Source organism: Lissotriton vulgaris, chromosome 2_1 (assembly GCF_964263255.1).
Source record: "Lissotriton vulgaris chromosome 2_1, aLisVul1.2, whole genome shotgun sequence".
NCBI lineage: Eukaryota > Metazoa > Chordata > Amphibia > Caudata > Salamandridae > Lissotriton > Lissotriton vulgaris.
In genome coordinates, this window is record NC_141687.1 from 219,388,743 (window position 1) to 219,414,345 (window position 25,603).

General features: G+C 44.0%; 1 protein-coding gene across 1 annotated transcript in view; it reads left to right on the forward strand.

Annotated features, from left to right (window-relative positions):
• Nucleotides 1-301: 301 nt before the first annotated feature.
• The window catches only part of LOC147729871 (uroplakin-3b-like), a 187,924-nt gene continuing 162,622 nt past the window's right edge, over nucleotides 302-25,603 (forward strand). The window contains exons 1-2 of the mRNA XM_086954045.1: nucleotides 302-341; nucleotides 16,426-16,569. Coding sequence (XP_086810171.1) covers nucleotides 302-341; nucleotides 16,426-16,569 — 184 coding nt within the window. The remainder of the gene's footprint in view (nucleotides 342-16,425; nucleotides 16,570-25,603) is intronic.

Here is a 25,603-nt window from a genome sequence, read left to right on the forward strand (position 1 = left end):
GCGGAGGAGCTTCCGCCACATCGGGATTACTCAACCAGAAAACCAGCACTTAAGGAGTTATCTGGACAAGCTCTTAGATCTGAGATTCATTTGTCCTTCTCGGTCCCCGGCAGCCTTTCTACTGTTTTTTATCCTTAAGGCTAATGGGGAATTGAGGTGCTGGGTTGACTTTAGGGCATTGAATGCCGTTACAATAAAGAACCAGTATCCACTCCCCCTGATCCCAGTGTTACTGGAACAAGTACGGGTGGCAGGCATCTATACAAATCTGGATCTAAGGGGGGCTTATCACCTTGTGCACATGGCCAAGGCGATGAATGGAAAACCGCCTTTAAGACACGGTATGGGCTTTTCGAGTACCTTGTAATGCCCTTTGGGCTCTGTAACGCCCCTGCAGCATTTCAATTTTCCTCAATGAGGTCTTGAGGGAATACCTGGATATATTTGTAGACATATACATTGACAACATCCTTATCTATTCAGCCACAGAAGAAGAACACATTTGTCATGTTTGTCAAGTTTTGAAGGCGTTGCAGATAAATCACCTGTTTTGTAAGCTCACTAAATGCGAGTTCCATGTGATGACAGTAGAGTTCCTAGGGGTAATGTTCATCCCTTCAGGTCAAGTCATGGCAGAAAGGAAGGTCAAGGCCATAACGGATTGGCCGCTTCCAAATAACATCAAGCACATTCAAAGCCTGTTGAGATTCGCAAATTTCTACAGGAGATTTATACAGCATTTCTCGAACTTGGTGGCTCCCCTGACTCGCTTGACTCGGAAGAACACACCGTTTGTATGGACATCAGAAGTACAACGGGCGTTCGATTTCCTGAAAGAAGCATTTACCACGGCTCCTGTTCTCACTCATGCTAATCCTAAATTGCCGTTTATCGTGGATGCAGATGCTTCCGAAATTGCAATCGGAGCGGTGCTATCACAGAGACACAGGACAACAGGATACATCCATCCCATCGCATATATGTCCCGAAAACTGAACTCAGCTGAATAAAACTACACAGTAGCCGTAAAAGAGCTATTGGCTATCAAGGATGCCTTCTTGGAATGGTGGCATTGGCTCATGGGGGCATCTCATCCTGTCACGGTATTCACCGATCATTGCAACCTGCAATTCATGTGAGCAGCAAGACACCTCACTGCAAGACAACTTCGGTGGATGTTGTTTTTCGCTGAATTCAAATTCATAGTCACCTTCCGCCCCGGCATCGAGAATAAGAAGGCGGATGCGCTCACTCGTCGGCAAAACTCCTTGCAATTAGAAACGACTCCTGAAAGAGCGATCATAGAACCCAGTAAAGTGTTATGCGTTGTACAGACTGATGACTTCCTGCACCAGATCAGAAAAGGGATACAAACATTTGAATGGAGGAAATGGCTCAAATATCATCCCGAGTGGCGAATGTATCAAGGCCTTCCCATGAAAGGAAGACAAGTTCTACTGACAAATTTAGCATTGGGGAAAGTGGAGTTCAATTGGTGTCATGATCTTCCTTGTGCAGGCCATATGGGAGGATCAAAAACTTTGGAAAAGATGTTGAGGCAATTCTGGTGGCCTACTATTCGTCCTGACGTACTGTCATGGGTACGGGACTGTACTACCTGTGTGCAAATGAAGACAAACCACCGCCAAGCACAGGGTTTACTCCAAATCATGTCTACACCGGGGATGCCATGGGAAAGGATTTCAGTGGACTTTGTGGTAGGGTTGCCTAAGGATCAGGGAATGACAGCTATCTTAGTTGTCGTGGACTACCTATCTAAGATGGGTCATTTCATCGCATGCAAGCAAGCCCCCACAACTAGTCAGCTCACTCATTTACTGCTAACACATATAGTCTGTCTCCATGGTCTTCCTCAGGTCATTGTGCCTGATAGGGGTGCTCAATTTACGGCTAGGTTCTGGAAAACCTGGTGCACAAAATTGCAGATCTCCTCCTCCCTCTCCACGAGTTTCCATCCCCAGACAGATGGCCAAACCGAAAGGTTGACCCAAACGCTTAAGCAGTACCTGCGGTGCTTTGTCAATACCACCACTGATGCCTGGGTGGAATGCTTGTGGGCGGCAGAAATAGCCTATAACAATACTGTTCACTCATCCGCTAAATATACCCCTTTTTTCTGCACTTATGGGCTTAACCCCCGGTTTACTCCTTTGGTCTTACTTTTAACTGATGCCAAAGTACCTGAGGTGCACACAAGGTTGCTACGCATTCGGAAGACACTGGTAGAGGCTAAGAAAAACTTGGTAAAAGCCAAAGAGAGGCACAAGACACACGCAGACAAACACCGCAGGCCCAGCTCGACATATATAAACTGGGGGATTGGGTATGGTTATCTACCAGGCATATCAGGTTTCGAAAACAGAGCGTGTTTAACCCCAGGTTTATAGGCCCTTATCGGGTAATAAAACACATAAATCCTGTAGCGGTGAAACTGAAGCTTCCTGCTCATCAGGTTTTCCACGTGTCCCTGATGAAGCCTTCGAGGAAACCGGTCAGAAAGCCTCCCAGTCCGATATGGGTCCAGCAGGATCAGGAATACGAGGTTAAGGGTATCTTGGATTCCAAGAGGGTGCAGGGTAAGTTGTGGTACCTGGTCTCTTGGAAGGGCTACGGTCCGGAGGAGGACTCTTGGAAGCCTGTGTCGGCTGTGCATGCTCCTAGGTTGGTGGCCAAATTCCATAAGCTGCATCCGGATAGACCTTTCGGCAGTCAGTGATTGTCGGAGGTGGGATGTACTGTTGTGATTCCCCGGCTGCTGGTGGACACTAACTGCCTCATTCGCGCCGAACGGGATCCAAATGATACTGCCAGAAACCACAATTACCGGCATGCTGTGCGGGTCACGTCGTACGTGACGCCGCACAAACCTGGAAGTGTATTTGAGGAGGTTCCAAGAAGACGCGGTGCTGATGATTCCTGTTCCGCGGCTCCCACAGGCTCCTTGGTAAACTCCAGTGATGGGGTAAGAGTGTAATTGCCCAATTTCAGCAGTGTGCTGCCTTTTTCTACCCGGGCGAGAGATTTGTTGTCCATTGTTGGTACACCTGAGTCCTTGGAGGAACGGTGATTCTTCCCAGGACGGAGCGAAGGCAGTTTTGCTCCTCTGTTGGATGAGACCAGTTCCCGGGTCTCGTGCAGAGGAGATACTTTGGGTGAACACCTCTGTTGGATGAGACCCGTTCCCGGGTCTCGTGCAGAGGAGTTCCTTGTATGTTATTTGTTGCTTCAAGTAGTACCCCAGTGGAATAGGAAATTTCACTTCGAGGCTGAAAGTGGGTCTCGGTACTTTGGGAACATGCTCCTTTGTTGGTAAAAGTCCAGGTTTAGAGAATCTTATGCGGAGGAATCCGAACATTACTTTCATGCATTTACTATCTTTGTGAAAACAACATTAGGAACAAGAGGTTATTGTTCCTGGCACACAATCTCACAGCGATGGTTTTTGTTGTTTTGTTTTACTTCAAGAAAGAGGTCAGAGAGGGTATGTTGCCACTATTGGCTTGGCGTCAAAACACCTCATTCCAACACCATTGGCAGGTGTCATGTGAATCTTAACATGTAGTATACATCAATGTAATGCTACAGTCATTCTTTGTATATATGTCTTATGCCTTTTTGTCTTGCTCACCCTAAAATATAGGAAGTGATCTTGCCACTGCCCTCTGCTCTCTTCTATGGTCTAGGCTCCGATTATCTTTTGTTTCAGGTGAGGTTTGGAGACAGGGCCACCTCATCATCCTTACTGTTGTTGTATTTAGCTGAGAAATGTGAACGGTGTACTTACCATGTGTTCTTCTGTCTTCTGTCTTCTTCAGATCTCCCTCCCTGCAGTCCCTACCCTTTCCTTCCCCCACTTGATTACCCCAAAAGTCTGTGTTGTTTCCTAAGACAGGACTTGGGGTTGTCCAGAGGGGGCCCCTTATAGAGCATCAACACAGCCCTGAGGATTTCGTGGAGGAGACTGACAAACAGTACTTTCTATCTAAAATAGTGCATTGCTCCTAAGAACTGCAGGTGCTTACCCTTCCAAATTAAATAAGTTCAGGTATTCAGTGCCGGACGGTGCCTGAACATTTAAAACACTGCTCATGATAGATCCGTTACAAAGTGCCAGAGGCACTTTAACATCGCATTTCCTGGCACAGTGTAGATTCCGCATGGGGAACAGGAAGAGCCTGGTTGATTATTGCATAAACAATGGGATTGTACCCATGAGGATTTGCTCATGAACAAGAAACCCAAAGTGATCACAAACTAGTGATCACGTAAGTCACATTTTTTAAAATATTGTTAATATTTTGGAAGACAACCTATTCAACCAGCAGGGTTTGCTCTTGCATTCATTTACGTGGAACCAAATTAATCAAACTTTGGTACTCCCAATGATAAATCAAGTATTTAGCAAGAGCTCATGATAAAGTACATATGTTTGTAAGGGACACTTGTGCCAGTGTAATGATTTCTCATGTAATCTACTAAAGCATATCGAATATTTGTTTCAATTGTGTATGTACAGGTGCCTCTTTATGTAAAAATATTGACTGAGCCCCTTAAAGTAAAGTAATCATCTCACATATTCATCAATGAATATTGAGTGCTGCTTGTATAGAGCAGTAGCTTCAAATGTGTGTTTGAGGCTAAAATCAAAGCTGGAACGCCAAACATGGTATTCTGTGGTGTGTGTACCAACCTCCGCCTTCCAATCCTTCAGGTTAATAACTGAAGATTAGTCCATGATTCTCCATTTCATGCAGGCTGATGTGTATGTTACACATCTGGTAATGGCAACCTGAGATATTAGCTGTTCTCCTGAGAGGAAATGTTGTGTTCTTTTATACTGTGCCAGCATTCCTGCTCCCAAAAATACTGATATCAATGGTATACGTAATTGCTGGGGTTCTGAGATCATGCACGTTTCATAGTTTGTAGCCGAGGGGCCCCTGAAAATTGGGGAATACTTTCAACTGTAATAACACATTTTTTGTTCTATTTGCATCAGATAATGTCACTGGGTTACAGGGTGTGAGATATCTGTGGGGGATTTCCAGGACTGTGATATTCCCACATTCATTGCTTTTCCAGTTAAGCCAGAAGCCCAAATGTGTCTAAATCAGGATTTACACAGTACCTGGGATGGGGGACTAAAGAAGGAACAAGAGAAATGTATTTGTCCAGATGGGTTTGTCTTCGGTAAAAGAAATAAGTAGTAGGTCAGTTTTAATGGAGCTGAGTCCCAGACTACGGTATGTGTCATTGATTGATTGTTGGAATACTGAGGGTAGTTTGAGTTTCGATAGGTTTTTTTGTTTGTTTGTTTTATTTATCATTTAAAAAAAAACAAGAACATAGTGCAGCTGCTAAATGTGAACATAATCAGCATCTCATACAATACATCAGAGTAAACTGCCTCAATACAGTGATCCGCTTAACAAAAAGAAAAACATAATAAATGGAGAAAAATAATCAGGAGGTTAACACAGTGCATTTTCATCAGTTCAGTCTTACAAAATGTGCTCAGTCGCCTATCGAGTGTGTCAGCATGTATGCTGTGTACGGGCCCCACACATCCCGGGGCCTAGAAGCCCTTGGTAATTCCTCTGCAAAGCAAGTTAATTGATCCTGACAATACGCAAGATCCTGTAGCCATTGCTTCAGCTTTGTCGCCGGACTTCCATCCCAACATATAGCAACACTGCGTTTAGCCAATTGAAGAGACAACACCACCAATTTCGGGACTCCCGCCGGGACTTTAGACACAATAACCAATAAACATACCTTCACATCTCTTGTGATTTGAGCACCTGTCATTTCAGTTAATACTGTCGTCACTGCAACCCAGAAGGCCAGTACTTTCGGACAGACCCATGCCAGATGGATAAAATCAGCGTTGTCCACGCCACACCTCTTACAACAATGCGAGTCTCTCAGACCATATTATTTATGTAATTGAGCAGGGTGTAGTACATTTGGTGAATATACTTATTATAATGTATGAGTTTAAAATTACCATTGACCGCAAAGCTCCCGGTCATTCAACAGCTCTCTTCCCATTCCTTGTCTGTTAAAGGCTGTAGTACACATTCATCCCATTGTACCCTGGAGTTACTCTGAGCCGCACCTTCATGTAGTTGCGAAGCATAATAGAGCTGCAAGACTAATTTAGTCTTATTCTGTGCCGTATAGAGCAGCTGCAGAGCCCGAGTTTCAATAGGTTAAGTGAATAGCATCTCTGAAGTGGTGTTTTGTGCTTCCTACAGTCTGATCTCATATGGGGTTTTTTGTTTTTAGGTTTGGTGAGCACTATTCAATCACGTGAAAAACACATTTGGTTTCAAACATGTTAAGGTGCAAAAAAATCATTGGTGCAACATCAAAATCACATTTATGTGCAAAAATACCTGTAAGTGCCAAACCATATTTAGGTGCAGAATCACTTATAGGTACAAAACCATATTTAGCTGTTGTAGGAAGCTGGGATTCTGTTGCAGTAACCCCCCACTTTTTGCCAGATTTCTGATGCACTTTGACTTGGTGTGCCTGCAAATCAGGTACCCAGGGCTTGTGTTCTCTCTCAAAACTGTACCTTTGTAACCCCAATGGGACCTCTCTGGCCACATGTAAGTCCCTTGTAAAAGGTAACCATGGGTACCAAGGGCACTGTGACCAGGGAAAGCCTATAGGGGCTGCAGTACATATTGTGCATCCCTTAGAGATCCTGCACCTTAACACACACACACACACACACACACACTGTCTTTGCAGGCTGTTTTTTTTGGTGGAGAGAAAAGTGAAGAGTGGACATGGCACATATACTTGTGTACATTAATGGTAATGAGTAAGCATGGGCGGAAAATCCGTTCCGCTCGCGGATGTTTGGTAAATTCGCAATCCGCGAACTCTCGCGAATTTACCGAAAATCCGCAAATTCGCACGCAGCGGATTTTTTTGCTTGGTGATACAATATTGCGGCGTGCGGCGTTCACTTACCGTCATTCAGCGTTTGCCGAGTTGTTTTTCTCTATATTTTGCGAGTGCTGCCCCATTTTGGATCTTGCTGCGGGATCCCGCGGGAGTTTGGCAACGCATCGCGAGAGTTCGCAATTGCGAACTTGTAGATGCGGCGGGCAGCAACAATCTCGCACTAGCGAAATTACAAAATTTGCAATTCTGCACAAGAAATCCACCAGCAAGCAGCATAAACCTTCTGAAAATCATGATTTTTATCAGAATAACTCCTCAGGTTGACATTTGCCTGCACTTTTTGGGATTTTAGGCCTTTTTGACTTTCTTTGGATCACTTTTGGCTTAGAAATCAACTTTCACAAGTAAGTTTGTTTGGGGCATTACAGTTGCTGTTCTGCAGAAAAACGAGTTTTGCAAAACTGAAAGCACTCAGCAGGTGCAAAAGTTCACTCATCATTAGTAACCATTCCCTGTAGTGCTTCCTGAGGGGCCCCTCCAGAGTTCAGTTGCCTACGTTTGTTTGGGGCATTACAGTTGCTGTTTTGCAGAAAAACGAGTTTTGCAAAACTGAAAGCACTCAGCAGGTGCAAAAGTTCAAACTCATCATTAGTAACCATTCCCTGTAGTGCTTCCTGAGGGGCCCCTCCAGAGTTCAGTTGCCTACTTGCAACTATTCTATGACCCTGCTCTGACCCTCACAGCAGGCTCATAGAATAGCTACAAGTAGGCCACAAAGGTCATGGGAAAAGAAATTGCACTGCAACAGAAAGCAAATTACAGATAAGGAAGCAGGTGCCAGACAGGAAGTTTAAATTCAGTGACACATTAATCAACCCCAAATTAATTCATGTCAGTTGAAGCAGGGCAGGCGTGCTTGCTTTCCCCCCCATAATCTACAGTGATGAATCAGAGGGTGGCAGTGATGTACCAGAAGGTGGCATGGGTGAATCAGAGGGTGGCAGTGGTGAAACAGAGGGTGCTGTGAACCTGTGATGATGAACCAGACGTAGACACAACAAAGTTGCGACTGTTGCGAGCCGACAAGTAAGTTCGCAATTGCGAACTGGTACAAAACCCTCGCGAACTGGCAGAAACCCTTGCGAACACAAAAAAAAATCTGCTAATTCGCGAGAGTTTGCGGATTTTGCGGATTGCGAGTTCGCAAATTCGCGAACGCCAGATTTGCAAAATTCGCCCATGCTTAGTGATGAGATGCACACCTGCGTACTCCTTCTTTACCATGCTTGACTGCTTCAGACATATAACGGTGTGCAATGCTAGTTTCGTGCTCCGCCCAATTGCAGTTGTGACATGTGGAAACATCTCCTGTTTTGGAATACTTTTGAATGAGTAAAATAAACCGATGAATAGTGGAAAATGATGAAAAGTAATGGAGTTAAAAAGTGGACAAAATTGTAGAGTAACACATCAAATTGATTTATTTGACTCATTAAGCAACGGATATGTCTGTGCTGCATGTAAGGGATCAGACAAGGTCCCAGTGTGTTCGTTACATATACTTGTGTGCTATGCCTGCAGTCCACTGCCTATGGTATAGGTAAGACACTCCTCCAGCTGGGAGTACTATACCACTGGTGAGGGTACAGTTGCATGAGCACTGTACCCCTTTAGTGTCTAAGTCCATTCTTGGACATTGTAAGTACAGTAAATGGGCTGGAAGTATATGGTCTGGGAGTTTATAATTATGAACTCCACCGCACTATTATGGCTTTACTGAATTGTGGGAAGTTTGGTATCAGCTTCTGAGCATAATAAACCCACACTGATGACAGTGTGGGATTTATTATAGAAAACACTTAGAGGGCATATTAGAGATGCCCCCTGAAAGCGACCAGCCTCTGGTTCCCTGATTGGTACACACCTGCCTGCCACAGACATGTTTCTGGACCCTGTGGTTGGAGCCTTTGCTCCCTGAGCTCAGAAACAAAGCCTTTCCTGGTCAGATGTTGTCACACCTCCCCCAGGACAGGAAGAGCCATTTGTGGCAGGGGAGCTTCAAAGGCCTTGCTGTCTTTGTAATGTGACCCCCAGTCTCTCCTGCTGTCAGGAGCAGGCCACCTTCCTGTCTCCCCTCCTTTTTGATGGGAAGACAGGTGGGAAGAATTAGAGCAGCCCAGAAAGTGTTCAACCATCTCTCAACCTCGCCCCTCAGGTGAGGGAGGCGAGGTGAAGTCCACTCTTCAGTGTCCACCATCTTGCAGATGGCAGGCTCTCTGTAATCAGGATTAGGGATTGTGCCCACTCCCCCACGTGGGGTGAGCACACCAAGGGTGTAGTCACCCTAACGTCAGTAGCCCATTGGCTACTAACCTCAAACCCCTAAAAACGCCCGCCTAAATACAGTATTTTGGGGGGAGCCCTGAACCAAGAAATCAGATTCCAGCAACCTATGAAGAAGAAGGACGAAATAAGACGCCCAGCAGAGGAGACTAGAGAAGAACTGACTTGGCCCCAACCCTACCGGCCTGTCTTCAGTTTCTAAAGTTCCTGTGCCAAAAGTCACCTTGTCCTGCAGCCGGCAACCTCCAGAACTCCTGGGATGACTGACTGCCTTCAACAATGACCGGATCCCCTGTGAACAGCAGCTCTGTTCAAATGAAATTCCCAAGACAGACTCTGAGCCTGCTGAGGACAAAGAAACCCGACGTCTGGAACCACCACTGCACCCGATGCCTACGGCCTGAATCTGGGTGGCACAGGTCCCAGCGAGGTCCCCCATCGCTCCACATTCCGAGCCCACCGTGGATTAACCCTTCCAGGACTCCCTGACATCGCCTGCAGACTCTGCAAGCCCCAACCGCGAGTGACCCGGTAAGGTGAAATCCGACCTCAAAAGACACCCCTGCATCCAGCCGCACTGCGCCTTGGAGAAGAGAACCCGAGGTGCACCTACATCCCTAAGCCCTCCTACTTACCTGCCCAGCTGTTGGTTTCTCCTGGAAGTCTTCCTGGACCGAGCCTGCAGCCAAAATCCAAAACCAGCAACTCCCATTGAAAACAACAGAGCACCTGATGCCAGAACAGCACCCTGCACCCAGCCGCCCTTGCACCACTGCAGGTGCACTTTGTGTGCTAAACCAGATCCCCCTTTGCCCTAAGCCTAACACCAGGCCCCTATCCTCCGTTGGATAACATCCGGCCTCAGGAATCTGCACCCAGCCGAACCTAGTTCCGCTGAGGGTGTTCTGAGACTGCATCCTTGACCCTGGGGGAACCTTGGTTCTAGTCCCAGAATGCCAACTCCCACAAATAAGTACTTACCTGCAAACCATTAACTTCGTTTCCTTCCATAGGATTGCATTAACTGCTTTTCCTTGAAAATTGTTTTAAGTGTGGAGTTGGTTTGTATGAAACATTGATAAACTGCATAACTGTAAGAACTGAATTAGTTACCTTTTGTCTAGGAAATGTTTCTGTGTGATATTTAGGCATATCACACTGCTTAGCAAAAGTAACTTAAAAAGTAATCCAATAAGTAACATGTACTGGACTCTACAAAGTAACTAAAATGTAATCCTGACCATTTACTTACCTGTAAATAAACCAACTGCATTTGAACCTGCATTCAACTGTAAATTATTGCATAAGTATTGCAAAATATTATTTCACTTACCTGCACCAGGACTGGCTTGGTTCTAGAAATAAAATAACAAAATAATATTTTTGATACAAACAAATTGGTCTAAGTTCAGTCTTTGAGTGTTTGACATCATTTCTTGCCTGATTGTGTACACAAAATGCTTAACACTCTCCTCAGATAAAGCAGCCACGGCCCATGGAGGGAGTTTCGGTGGGGCGGAGAGGCGGGGCGGGCTGGGGGGTGCTAAAAACTGGAGTATGGATAATTGAAGGTAAGTAAACAATTTAATAAATAAAACGAATTTCGTAGTGCACCCTGCATCACATTTTGCGATGCAGGGCGCGCTACGAAATTCGTTTTATTAATTACATTGTTTACTTAGCTTCAATTATCCATACTCCGGTTTTTAGCACCCCCCCACCATGCCCCTCCCCCGCCCGCCTCTCCGCCCCACCAAAACTCCCTTCACGGGCCGTGGCTGAGATAAAGCCTGACTCGCTGCACCAACACCGCAGCTGCAATAGCAGCAGGAGTGTGTAAAGACTTTTAGGAGCGTATATCACATTTAGGGCCAGATGTAGGCAATCTCGATTTACCTACTCTTAAATACCGAATCATACCGATTCGGTATTTAAGAGTAGGTAAATGGGATGTAGGTAATTTCACTTTTGAAATTACCGAATCGGAATGATTCTGTAATTACCGAATCGGTATTCACCAATTCGGTAATTGCCATTGATTCCTATGGGGCTTGAGGCCCATAGGAATCAATACCAATTACCGAATCGGTAAATACGGATTCAGTAAAATTACCGAATTTGCAAGGGGGACAGGGTGTCACTTTGACACCCTGTTGCACCCCTCAATTGTGCATGGGTGCACATGTTTCTGACATACATGCCCTTAGGGTATGTTTTATAAAGCAAAAAAAATGCTTTTTGAAGGGTTTTCATTATTTCATTATTTACCACCAACTTCTAGTTGGTGGTATATAACGCATTCTTAAACCCTTGTAGCACTGATTACAGTGCTACCTACATTTTGAATTACAGAATCGGTAATTTAACCAATTCGGTATTTTACCGATCAGAAAAATTACAAATTTGGTAAAATTACCGATTCTGTAATTTAACATGCCCCTACATCTCAATATCCAAATACCGGTCGGAAACGGCCGAAAATCGGTATTTTCGGCTGTTTCCGACCGGTATTTGGATACCTACATCTGGCCCTTAGCCACAAAAACACAGGTGCAAAATTACATTTAGGTATAAAATCACATTTAGTGGCAAACTCATGCAACCCATGGTGCAACATCAACTGGAGCAATAGTCCCATTTTGAAATGCAAACATATTAAGAACACAATCATATATTGTGTCACTTATAGACCAATCTCCCTGATAGTTAATACTATGAAAATCTTAGGGAGGATTTTGTATAATAAGATACAGACATGGGCCGAGCAGAGTGTATTTTACATCCGTGCCCATTGGTATTCAGAAGTAAAGTAGGTACTATTGAACAATGCCTGAATCTCAATTTAACTACTGGAAAGTATACTATAGCCCAGCAGTCCCCTCTATATCTGGCTTTTATGGAACTTACCTCGGCCTTTGATTTTGTTAATCAGTCTCGTTTATGGGCTACCCTTTTAGAATATGGTTTAGATGGAGTTTTAGTTCATTTTTTAGCCTACCTGCGTAAATACTTGAGAGCCTGTGTGAGGATCAGTAAGAGTGGGGAGATTTCAGATGACATCAGAGTTGATAGAGGGCTAAGGCAGGGGTGTTTTTTAGCCCCACTGCTTTTTATTTGATATATTAATGATGTACATAAATCTTTGACCATACTCACTAATGATGTCTCCAGAATTAATGGCAAGCCAGTCCCCACTCTACTGTATGCAGACGATACAGTCCTAATGGGTAGAACACCTAGGGCCAGATGTAGGTAAATGTCATTTACCGATTTTTAAATACCGAATTTTACCGATTCGGTATGCAAAAATTGGTAAATGACATGTAGGGAAAAATTCTGTATTTTTTACCGAATCGGTAAGATTCGGTATTTACCGATTCGGTAAATACCGAATCGGTATTTGCTATTGAATCCTATGGGCCTTGAAGCCCATAGGATTCAATAGCAAATACCGATTCGGTATTTACCGATTCGGTAAAAAATACTGAATTGCTAAGGGGGACAGGGTGTCACTTTGACACCCTGTTGCACCCCTGTAACTGGCTTTTGCGCCATGTGGCACACAGACATGCCCTTAGGGCATGTCTGTGTGCCACATGGCACAGGTGTACATGCACAAATGTGCATGTAAACATGAATTCGTAATTTACCATGCAATTGTATTGCATGGTAAATACCGAATTCTTAAGGCCCTGTAGCACTGTTAGACATGCTACCTACATCTCAATTTACATATTCGGTATTTTTACTGAATGGTAAATTTACCGAATCGGTAAAATTGACAGAATCGGTAAATTTACCGATTCTGTAATTTTACCGATTCGGTAAAAATACCGATTCGGTAAAATTACCGAATATGTCCGTTTTTTGTGCCCCTACATCTCCATAGCCCTTTACCGGTCGGAAACGGCCGAAAATCGGTATTTTCGGCCGATTCCGATCGGTAAAGGGCTACCTACATCTGGCCCCCAATGCCTTACCCATTTTAGTGCGGGCTTTGTGGATTTTATGTGTAGTTTAGATCTTCGTACCAATTTAAAAAAATCATTTAACGTCCTTTGGGCCGAAAAAGTATATTTTAAAAACCATTACAGTAGACTATCAAAAAGTACAATGCACCAGCACTTTTTCCTACTTTTTTCTGCTAGTAGTTCTTGGGTTGACCATGTGGCATGTAGCAGGAATAAGTTTTCCAAAGGTATTAACTCAATTATTGGTCTACCGCAGCCTAAACGGACAGGGATATAGTTAGCTCTCTTGAAAAGTTATAAAACTCAGTGCATTCCAACAGCGATATATGGTGCGGAAGTATGGGGCTACACAAGGAGTAATAGCATCCAGCTTGAACAAAATAGATTTTGTAAAAAAAAATTGAGAGCACCGATCTCCACTTCACAATATATCTGCCATGACAAATTAAAACTGCACAATGTTGAAGACTACATAAAGGCTCAGCCTGCCCTTTTTTGGCTTGCTTTCTGGTCCTGCTGCATCTCTGACTAGAGGTATAATACGTGACAGCCTCAAGTGTGATAAGGGGAAAGAAATACAATGGCTTACCGCAGTGAGGGAGAGCTTGAGTAGTATTAACCATGTATTGGTTTTTACTATTCCCACTGGAATTAACAGTATGAATGAAAAATTCCTCCTGGATGCCCTATAAGGATCATTATAGAACTTTAAGAAACAAAAGGGAGGCCCAGAAAACATCTGTAGCAATCTATATGCCTATTGCGAATGTATCAAATATACCATCCAGTGATCTTTTAAAGGCAATGGGTCGTTGGGAGAGGGGACTCCTCTTCCGTTTAAGGGCTGTAATAGTAAATTTTTACTGTGTTTCCCCTTGGGGTACACTGCTAATTTAGATCAATTACCATGCCCATGTGATGATAGGAGTGGGCAAACAACATTCCATTTCCTATTTTTCTGTAAGTTTCATAAAGAATACACAAAAAGCTTTTGCTGCCATTGTTTAAAAACATTTCACCTATCCATTTAGATGCAGCCTATATGGAAATTTGCAATTTGAAAAATGATGAATTCATTGTTTGTGTACGCACTTTTCTAAAAAAAAGCAGTCCGCTCCTGAAATACAATGAGCACTTTATGAAGCTGGCTTTATTTAACTAACTTGATATATTGCAGTCATGTATTGTATGAATTTAATGTATATGGTCCATGGATTAGTTTTTACCAACCTCACAGTATTTTTTATGATTTATGGGGCTTTTTATTGTTTACAATTTTTATTGGTCTTAACATGCTTTGGTATGTGCGATTTTATCTTACTGTTTTTATGATCAATGGATTTGTGTACTCTCTTCTGTTATCATGCAACTTCTGCTTTTATAAATATACAAATATCCGAATAAAGATTTTTGATTGATTGATTGAACAAAATCAACTTTGTAGCAAAGCCAACAGCAGACACATTAGTTGTAAAGGGGTGCATCAGTATGACATCATGTTTGGTTGATAGTTAACTGAAGTGAACTCACTCTTGGTACAGATTCAGCATGAGTGTGAAAAATGTTTGAGTGCCTATCCCATTTTGGTGGAAAATCATTTTTAGATACAAATTAAATTTAACGGTGCACAATCACTTTAAAGTAAAAAAAAACACATTTGCTGCGAAGAAAGTAGCATTGTAGTATCACATTTAGTCCCAACCGCGTATTAGGGTGTAAAGGCACATAATGATGCAAACTATCCTGCAACCAACCATGTTCCACTTATTTTACCCAATTCATCCATTTAATTGATGCTCAGAAGATGTTGAATTACCGCGTGCAGTTATGCGGTTACCCTGAACGACCAAACACAGTGCCACTTTGTACAGCACACAGTACCTTTCTATATCTAGACAGCTTGGAAATCTAAAAGTCGGCCGCTGACTGCACACACTTAACTGAATCATAGTTGATACTACAAATAATATCTCTTGGATCCAGATTTAAACTTTTGTTTGCTATTAATATTTTAATTGTATTGTCATATTTGATTTGATATTTAATTGTGTATATTTATTGGTACATTTCTCTTTGGTTACTATGGTTGATGCAATGCATCACTGTCAATTTCATTTGCAAACGGTGCGAATCTCAAAATTGGGATGCATCACGTTTTTCGCAATTTTAGAAATCGCAATCATGTTGCGATTTCTAAAATTGCGATTGCATTTTAGAAATCGCAATTTGAGATTTCTTAAATGCAATGCATGAACATTTTTAATTTGCGAATTCGCAAATAGGGAGAGGTAAATTACCATGAAGGTGACCTCCATGGTAATTTGCGAAAACTTTCAAAAATGCACAAAAGTGCATTTTTGAAAGTTTCATTTTACACACACACACATGCCCTTGTTATACCTTTGGACCCCCCCTGCACCCTTGAAATTGCATTCTCAATTTGCAATTCGCAAATTGCTAATCGCAAATTGAGAATGACTTCCCATTGATTCCTATGGGCCTCTTGGCCCATAGGAATCAATGGGAAGGGATTCCTTAATTGCGATTCGCAAATTGTGAATCGCAATTAAGGAATTTTTAGAAATCGCAAAAGAAAAATTGCGATTTCTTGATGCATAGCCTTTTGCGATTTCTTAATTGCGATTCCTTAATTTTCGCAATTAAGAAATCGCAAACGGCAACAATGATGCATGTGACCGTAAGTGTGACTTGAAAGCTAGCACCTCGAGAGATTTACCTGTTGCAAGGGTGTAGGGAGATATACCTTTTATTATAATCCTCATTCCTTCACAGACTTCTCTAAAGAAATAATTGAAGCCCCTGTGAAGGATGTATAGAATAGGATACACCCCCACAGCACCCATTAAAAGAAGAACCTGGGTAGCCAACACCCAAGAACAGTAAATAAGGGCACGGTTTGGAAAGCCATCTCCTGAAGTGTCATACATGCCACATCACTTGGTCTATTAGAGGTTATGGAGAAGGTCAAATTGCTGTGACAGAGTCAATGCAGGTGGCAACATTATTCATTTTCCTGCAGTTCTACAGACTAAACAGCCTACTACAGTGCAAAGCAGAACATGATGTAAGCAAAATGAAAGATGACGTTATGCTTCAGATGCTCCCGGGTGAATCTTTCAATTCTCGTTGTTTCTTTCTAATTTTCCAGCCCCGGAAGTTTACCAGCCGCATATCACGTCAATGTTGTATGGTGGAAATATCACAGCTACCACATTTGCCCTGGACACACCGACCTGTGTCTTTAACGAGAGTGCGACAAATACCATCTATTTGCTGGTCTCCTACAATAGCGGTAAGGCCTGTAAACTCTTCTGTGTCCTTGGTTTTGGAATCTCTTAGGAGCACCCACCAAAATGCTGCCTAACATTTGATTGCTGGACTCTTTTTGTACGCATGCGCTTTGGTTCTCATAAAGCAAGCAGCCATACATGCTGTAAAGCGCATTAGTTTCAGTTACACTCTAAGGAGGATGAATACAGATGGCCCGCTGGGAGCATGCGGGCTGTGTTTGAGCCTTGCTCCGCATCATCCCATTTCTCAAGCTTCCCTCATCCCTTGAGAACGACCTTGTATCTACGTCCCAGTGCTGTTTTGCGCTTCCATACAAAAATGGCCTTGAGAACTGAAATGGTGCAAGTTTTTTCAGAGTCTAGGCTGAAACACTGAGGGCCCGATTCACACAGTTAAACTGAGATGAAAGTTTAACTTTACCACTTTCAGTATTCACAAAGTTAAAGTAGTAAAGTTAGACATGTGTCTCAGTTTAACTTAAGGTTTGGTTTTAAGTCTAACTGAGACCAAAACTTAAGTTCATCTGAGACAAAAGTCTAACTTTACTCCTCATAAATGCCCCTTGTGAATACCGAAAGTCGTAAAGTTAACTTTCGTCGCAGTTTGCCTTTGTGAATCGGACCCTGAGCATTTTCTGCCCTTTGTTTTTCATTTGCCCCCTGCATCAAGTGCCTCATCCTGAATTCCACTTTTATTCTGATGGGCTGGTAGCGCCTCTTATCAGCCCTATTAGAATGTCAGGGTCCAACACTAAATCTGCGGACCTGGTGACTTTCACCAGTAGACGTTGACCAGAGCTTGCTGGTGAAAATTCAGAGGAAATTGAAAAATTATCAGAGGAACCAGAACCTGAATTAATGATTCTTTCAGTAATCACTCTTGTGAGGAGTTCTCTGGTAGGGTGACCCCCGGCATCCAGGCTATTACAGACACTGTTTCCATTCAAGCACTGGTGTGCAAACCTAATTTATTTATAACGTTTTATATACGTTCTGTGTGTTGTAGTCGTGCTTTTCTTCCATTAAATTAATTAGACTAACATACCTGAAAACAATGATTTGTAGAAGAAAAGTTCTTACTTGGAAACAGTGTCCATAATGACCTGCAGTGAGGTGGTCACCCGGCCGATCTCAGCAGCGTCCTTGCAAGACTAAGGCTTGGCTCTCTATATGCGCTGGAACTCCGGCCACAAGCTACCTGAACTTGTTGGCAGGAGCTACCTCAGAAGTACCTCAAAATAAGGAGTTCGATCAAGGTACTACCTCGATATTGGCACAGATATGAAGTAGTGTGCTTACCCAATATAATTGATGAGAGAATCCCACACTAAGGAGACTTAATAGGAAGTAATAACCAAGGACCTCTCCCCCGCTGTCTTCTACTGAAGGGGCTATCGCTATCCCTTGGTTGTCCCCCCCCCCTTTTATCCTGTCCTGATGAAGACTCGCACGCCCCAGGTTCAAATTACCGATTGGGCTTAAAACGAGTCGAAACGTCGACGCTACCTCCCCTTACCTTGGACCATTTATCCTTGATCTCATAAAGTGCAAACATTTTGGGCATATATGGCCGTATGTAACACCTTTTGACTGTAATGGTTTAAAAAGAATTTGATGTTTGGCCAGGTACTCAATACGGCAAGAATTACATGTCCGTTATTGTTTGATAAATAATGTGAATTTGTCCTGACTACTACTGTGAATTTCTTTTCCCTCTCATTCACTTAACACTCTAATCACTCCTTTCTCTGCACGCTCTAATCGGGCAACCGCTTGTTTTTACCTATTTGAAATAATACATTGTTTATAAAAAATGAATTTGAAAAGATGAAACAATGAATTAAATACATTGTATCTTTTGCCTTTGGTCGTAGTGGCTGTTTATCATTTTGCACTAAGATTATTGAGTATATTAGAGTAGATTTGATTGTGGTGCTCTATATTGTTAAAAATCCAAAAACAATAATTGATAGAGTCAATTCGTACAATCAATAGGATTAGGACCATTGTTTTTTCATATCATAATATACCCAGGTCCATATCTTATGCGTTACCCCATTTTTCTTAATGGTTACCCCTGCATCCAGGCTATTAAAGACACTGTTTCCATTCCAGCACTGGTGTGCAGACCTAATTTATTTATAACGTTTTATATACGTTCTGTGTGTTGTAGTCGTGCTGTTCTTCCATTAAATTAATTAGACTAACATACCTGAAAACAATGATTTGTAGGAGAAAAGTTCCTAATTGGAAACAGTGTCCATAATGACCTACAGTGAGGTGGTCACCCGGTCTCCAGACCTGGGCAACTCATAATGAGGACAAAGCCTTGAGGGATGACCAGAGGTTGCCGCCTAAGTCATCTTACGGCTGGCTGTTGCATGAGGGCCACGCAGAGAGTTTTGTTGCAGGGGAGACAGGGTCGTATAGAGCATCCCTAAATACCAGAATAAAGACTTACTGGAATTTTTGATTTTCCCTTGTAAATAGTAAACTAAGGCGATCCAATTGCTCACGACTTAAGTCTTGTTTCGAACATAACTAGTCTAGACTACAAACAAATCTGGTTCATGTTTGAACTGAATTCTGCCATGCCAACAATACTCCTTCACCGTGGCACCATCACTGCCCTTCCATCTGATCTTCATGCCTCCACACCATAAACTTAACTCTAATTCTCTGAGAAAATACTAAATATTTAATATGGAAGTTATTTTACATGAATTGAAAACATTTCTCCAAGGAACATTGGTTTCATATTTTAGAAGTGAACATGGACTTGTTAACATGGTCATTGCATCCTTACTGTTTTTGCTCTCCCTCTAACATTTACACATATTGGTGGAGGAAGTGTTTTGACAAAAAGCTCAGAAAATATTTATATAGGACTATACTTTAAGGGAACAGTGTGGTTACATAAACTGATTTTGGCCATGGCTCTGGATGGTGGGGCACGATCTATATTATAATTCCCTTAATATTATTTACATATAGGAAATTAAAGTTAGTTCACATTTGACCAAGGTCAGTGTTGAGGGGTGGTGGGGGTGTTTCGACTCAGTCTTGTGTCTTCTTCGGAGATCTGTACAGGTCACATGTTCATTGTGGGCGCCATTTTGGGTAGGGAATAGAAAGATAGCTTTGGGCGCCATCTTGGAGCGTCCTCGCGCTCGCGCTTTAATTGGCGAGCCTACTTAAGGCGAACTCAATTTCAGGGCAGGCCTTGACAGATGCTTACCTGATTGGACACACGCTGCTGCTGGCGCTGCTGCAGGCGCTTCGCCGCGCTTTTAACTTTCCTCGTTTTGTATCTTGTTTGGATTTTAATTTCTGCACTTATTCCCTGATTTTAGCAGGGTCCTGGCCCCCTCCTCTTACTGCACATAATCGGCTCCCTCACCGCCGTTTTGGCGGGTCTGGATCCCGGGGGTGGCTCATTGTGGGCGCCATTTTGGGTAGGGAATAGAAAGATAGCTTTGGGCGCCATCTTGGAGCGTCCTCGCGCTCGCGCTTTAATTGGCGAGCCTACTTAAGGCGAACTCAATTTCAGGGCAGGCCTTGACAGATGCTTACCTGATTGGACACACGCTGCTGCTGGCGCTGCTGCAGGCGCTTCGCCGCGCTTTTAACTTTCCTCGTTTTGTATCTTGTTTGGATTTTAATTTCTGCACTTATTCCCTGATTTTAGCAGGGTCCTGGCCCCCTCCTCTTACTGCACATAATCGGCTCCCTCACCGCCGTTTTGGCGGGTCTGGATCCCGGGGGTGGCTCATTGTGGGCGCCATTTTGGGTAGGGAATAGAAAGATAGCTTTGGGCGCCATCTTGGAGCGTCCTCGCGCTTTAATTGGCGAGCCTACTTAAAGCTCCCATCTCCCGCGCAGCAGGACGCGCAGGTGAGGACGCCGTCGCTTAGCCGGAGTCGTGCCAGAGTCCTGCCCGTCTGCGCTCGTCCGCGTCGAGGCAGCACGAGGCTGGGCAGGCTCTGTATATCAACACATCATTGTTTTGCCGCCCCTGGCTGGTATGATTTCCTACACACGGTCAGAGCTGCTGGCCATAGGGCAAACGTCCAAAGGAGGTGCGTGTAAGCCTGTGGACCCTTTAATTGGCCCATACAGCTGCGCCTGTAATGGCTGGTCTCTTAAGAGCCCTACTAAAATATGCTCCTTGGAGAATGCAGCCCCAACCACACGATTACGTGTTGCATCGCGAGATCCACGTATTTGGTGCCTTAATGTTAGATCACTTGTAAAACATCACCTGTCTATCTATGACCTGATAGAGAAAGAGGATCCCGATGTTTTCTTAATGACAGAAACTTGGCTCCAGGACTCCGACTCTGCCATATTGAATCTTGCATTCCCTCAGAACTATACCATCTTCACTTCTAACAGGACTACAAGAGGTGGCGGTATTGCTATGGCAGTCAAATCCTGTTTTCCGGCGGAATGGAAGCCGTCAGGGCTACCCGCTTGTGAAAGCGCTATTTTTAAAGTTGCCTTTTCCCATCAATTTACTTTCAGTGGCCTCCTTGTATACCGCCCCCCCGGCAATGATTCGGTTTTTAGGTCTGCGCTGGCAGACATGGTCAGTCCTATAGCACTCGGCTGTGCCAATTTTAATATTTTGGGTGACCTCAACATCCATTTTGATAATGGATCTTCCACTATCGTGAGCTCCTTGTTGGCGGATTTGGAAGCTCTCCAACTGACTCAGCTCGTCACCCTTCCAACCCACTCGGGAGGCCATATTCTTGACCCCTTCTTCTCCACACTAGATGGGTTAAGGTTGTCAGAACCGAGGCTGATGGGGTGGACTGATCACCTGTTAATAGAAGCTTTCTGTCCAGTCCACGATAAGCCTTTTATATCCACAGACAGGCCTATCTTTAAAAGGCCTTGGCATAAGCTTACGTTGGAAGAGTTCTACGGTATACTAGAGCGAAAACCGCTGAGTACCTTCACGAATGTGGATCAAGGATATCAACAGTTCTGCGCTTGGATTACAGATGCCTTGGACTCTCTTATACCTTTGCGGTGGTCGAAAGGCCGGACAAAAACACCTAGCCCTTGGTATAATGAATCTCTCGCAGAATTGAAGAAATCCTGCCGTAAAACAGAGAGGGAATGGAGACGTACCTATGACCCTGCGCTGAAAACTCGATATTTCACTGAGCTGAAGATCTATCATAGAGCTATCTGCAGAGCAAGAGCTGCATTTTACGCGCAAGAATTTGCTACCAGCCCCAATCCTTCAAAACTGATCTTCAAGGTATTGAAGGACCTTATGAAAAACAGATCCTCATCAGAGGTGATTTGCACAGACTTGCACTGTGACAAATTGGCCTCCTTTTTTGTGGAGAAAGTGGCAAAAATCTATCGTGGGTTTGACACACTCCACAAGGATCGATTGGCTTTTACCCCTGTCACGGCAGATTTTGAGCCTCTGGCCATTCTACCTGAACTGTCTAGTGAGGCCTTTGACAGGTTCAGCCTCAAGGTCAAGTCAGGCTCTCCTGCGGACCCGTTAAAGCCAGCCTTCATTAATACACTTTCCCCGCTTTGCCGTGACCCCATATTGAACCTTATCAATATGTCACTGTCCTGTGGAACGGTACCTGTGGCATGGAAACAGGCAGTGGTCACTCCGATATTAAAAAAAGCCAACTCTGATCCCCGACTGCCAGAAAACTATCGACCTATCTCCCTGTTGCCTTGGATCGCCAAAGTAACAGAAGCCCATGTCAACTCTGTTCTGTCCGAACATCTGGCTCGCAACCAGATCCTGGATCCCAGTCAGAACGGCTTCCGGTCAGGACACAGTACCGAGACGGCATTACTTTACATCACGGAACATCTTCGCCAGGTACTTGACTCAGGTCATACTGCAGCGCTTATACTATTAGATCTAAGCGCTGCCTTCGATACTGTGTCCCACCATATACTTATCCAACGCTTACAGGAGGCGGGAGTGACGGATGTCGCTCTCCAGTGGTTTCGGTCCTTTCTGGCAGACCGCTCCTTTAAAGTGGCTATACCACCTGGTCAATCTGCCACCTATCCTTTGGAGCTCGGGGTACCACAGGGATCTTCGTTGAGCCCAACAATGTTCAACCTCTATGTGAAACCGTTGGCTGGTGTCGTCAAACAGTGGGGTCTTACGATGGCCTCATACGCTGACGACACACAGCTAGCGGTGACACTTAGTGAAGACCCTGAGGTGGAGGCCCCCAGATTCCGTGCGGGTCTCTTGGCAGTAGCCGGCTGGCTCCGCACCAACTGCCTCCAGTTGAATGCCACCAAAACGGAGGTATTGGTTCTAGGGAAGCACGCGGAGCAATGGGGAAATCAGTGGTGGCCTTCGGAGCTTGGTGTCACTCCTATTCCAGCTGCTGGAGTGAGAAATTTAGGAGTATGGGTAGACTCTGCGTTGACCTTCAGAGATCACACCAAGAAGGTGGCTGCCATGTGCTACGGAATTCTGCGTGGTACTAGGCCGGTCCTAAAGTACTTTGATCCCCCTACCAGACAGCTTGTAGTCCAAGCCTCAATACTTTCTCGGCTGGACTACGGCAGTTCACTGCTATTAGGGGTGAATCAAGCGGAGGCCTCTAGGCTCCAAAGAGTACAAAATGCCGCGGCACGAGCCATTGTGGGCCTTCCCAGACACTGTTCAGTGTCTGGTACCATCACGGCCTTGCACTGGCTCCCGGTCAGACAGCGCATTAAATTCAAGGCGCTGTGTCTGGCCTTTAAAATTCTAAAATTTTCGTCGCCGCCGGCACTTGCTCCTCTTCTTACACCCTACAAGCCTTCTAGATCCTTGAGATCAGAGGGGCTTCATCTAGCCAGCTGTCCACGCTTCAAGCTGAGCAGAATGGGTGGCCGCTCCTTTAGGGTGCTAGCGGCAAGTTTATGGAATTCGCTCCCTGTTCACATTCGAGCTCTTGAAGATTTGCTCACCTTCAGGCAGGCGATTAAAACCTTCCTGTTCCCGGTATCTAGTTAATTCCTTTTCTTTTACTATGTGTTATGTTACAGCATCTGTCAGAGCGCCAGGACGCCCCTTTGCTGGGGCAGCTGTGCGCTATAAAAATACCAAATAACATAACATAACATAACATAACATTTCCTAGGAGGTGGGTTTGGTCTCTTAGACATCGTAACTGAACAGTTATAAAATACAACGCTGCCATTACATCGCAGTGCTGTTACAATGCGATCATTACAACGACCGCATTGCTAGTACGCGATACCTTTACATCATAAGTCTTTAGATCGACTTGCTGTAGGGGGCGCTATAAGGAATAGTATAACTTACTTTTCCAACACCTTTCCTACTGTTTCACACACTGGAGTTGGTATAGTGTATTATACTATTCCTAAATCCAGTGCGCCCCCTACAGCAAGTCTATATAATGACTTGCGATGTAAAGGTATCGTGTTCTAACTACGCGGTCATTGTAACAACCATGTTGTAATAGAACGCAATGTAATAGCATGCTTAGTAACATGCTATATTCCTCTTGCTATGTACAGCGCTGTCTGAAAAGTTTGGGCTACGTTATCTTACATTTAGTGTGCAAGTAGACATATTTTAGTAAATTAAACATGGCTATCAGATGACTGAAACCCATCATGCATGAAGGAACACCACCAGAATATAAGATTATCATGAAAAACAATAAGGCGGGAAGAGTCACTCTCGTTTATAAGGACTCCCTAAACATATTGGACCTTCAAGACTTCTTGTACAAAAATACCACTCCTCTCCCAACAAATCAACTTTCTTTTAAATAATCTACCACCCACCACACCAGAGTACCTCATTCACATCACCAACCTCAGTCTAACGTACCCAAATCCCGGGCCTCAAATTTGGGACTAGACAACGAATTATTATTACTCTAGTATTGGAACTTTCATAGATTCACATGCTTGAACCATTCCCCGTCGTCGAGATGGGAGCCCCGGTATATTAAAACAGCAATGCAAAGATAGCACAAACTAGAAAAATAGGCCTAGGCCCATTTCAGTTTTGTAACATATCCATCTCTTTTTGTAAAAGAGACCAAAAGAAGTCCTTAGCCAATCAGAACACCGTACCTTCTAGAACCCTCCTGAGAGAACCTCAGATCTTCAGATTTTCTACTGCATGTTGTGCTATGGAGTCTCTCCTGAGTTCTGCTCAATTTCTTCCTTAATTATTCTCTTGCAATTTTTTTTCCTAAACCTTTTCTTCGGATTTATACTTATTGAGCTTAGTTTATCTACTTTCTTGATGTCGGACAAGAAGAGGAAGGGTTTTTTTTGAGCTTGTGCCACCTGCTCTAAGAAAAAACTCCACGTGGATGACCCTCATAAGGACTGTATCTAATCAATCAATAAATCAATCAATCAAAGCATTTGTATAGCGCGATACTCACCCAGAGGGTCTCAAGGTGCTTGGGGGAGGGGGGTCTGCTACTGCTCGAACAGCCAGGTCTTGAGTTGCTTCCTGAAGGAGAGGTGGTCTACTGCCTGTATCCTGATCACAAAGCCAAGGATTGTATGGTACGACATACCTTCTCCACCAAAACTCTGAGGGATCATGAGTGGCGACTTCTCATTTGGCTTCAGAAGCTGAAATCCAGAAAAGAGCCTATTTCTAGTTAGGGGATTGCTGAGGCCTCGTCATCCTTGTCTTCCAAAAGGTATCCCAAGAGGGGAAGATCTGAACCTCACTCATCTGAGGAGTGCCCTCGTAAAGCCTCAAAAAGACTACCCATGGGTCTTACAGGCTTAGTCCTACAAAATCTCCTCACTGAGGTGAAAAGAAGAGGAACAGACATCTGTCAGTGGACAACAGGGTGAATAAGGCAAGCTCTGTGTCGCCTTCAACACCTCCTGGGGGCAGGAAAACCTTCAAGAAGCCTTCTTCTGTCCCTCCTGAGGAGAAACAGTCAACAAAGGCTTTGCCATTGACAAAATCATCGTAGTCAACAACACAGTTGACGAAGAGATCATCGTCATCATTGACGCGGAGCAAGGTTTTCC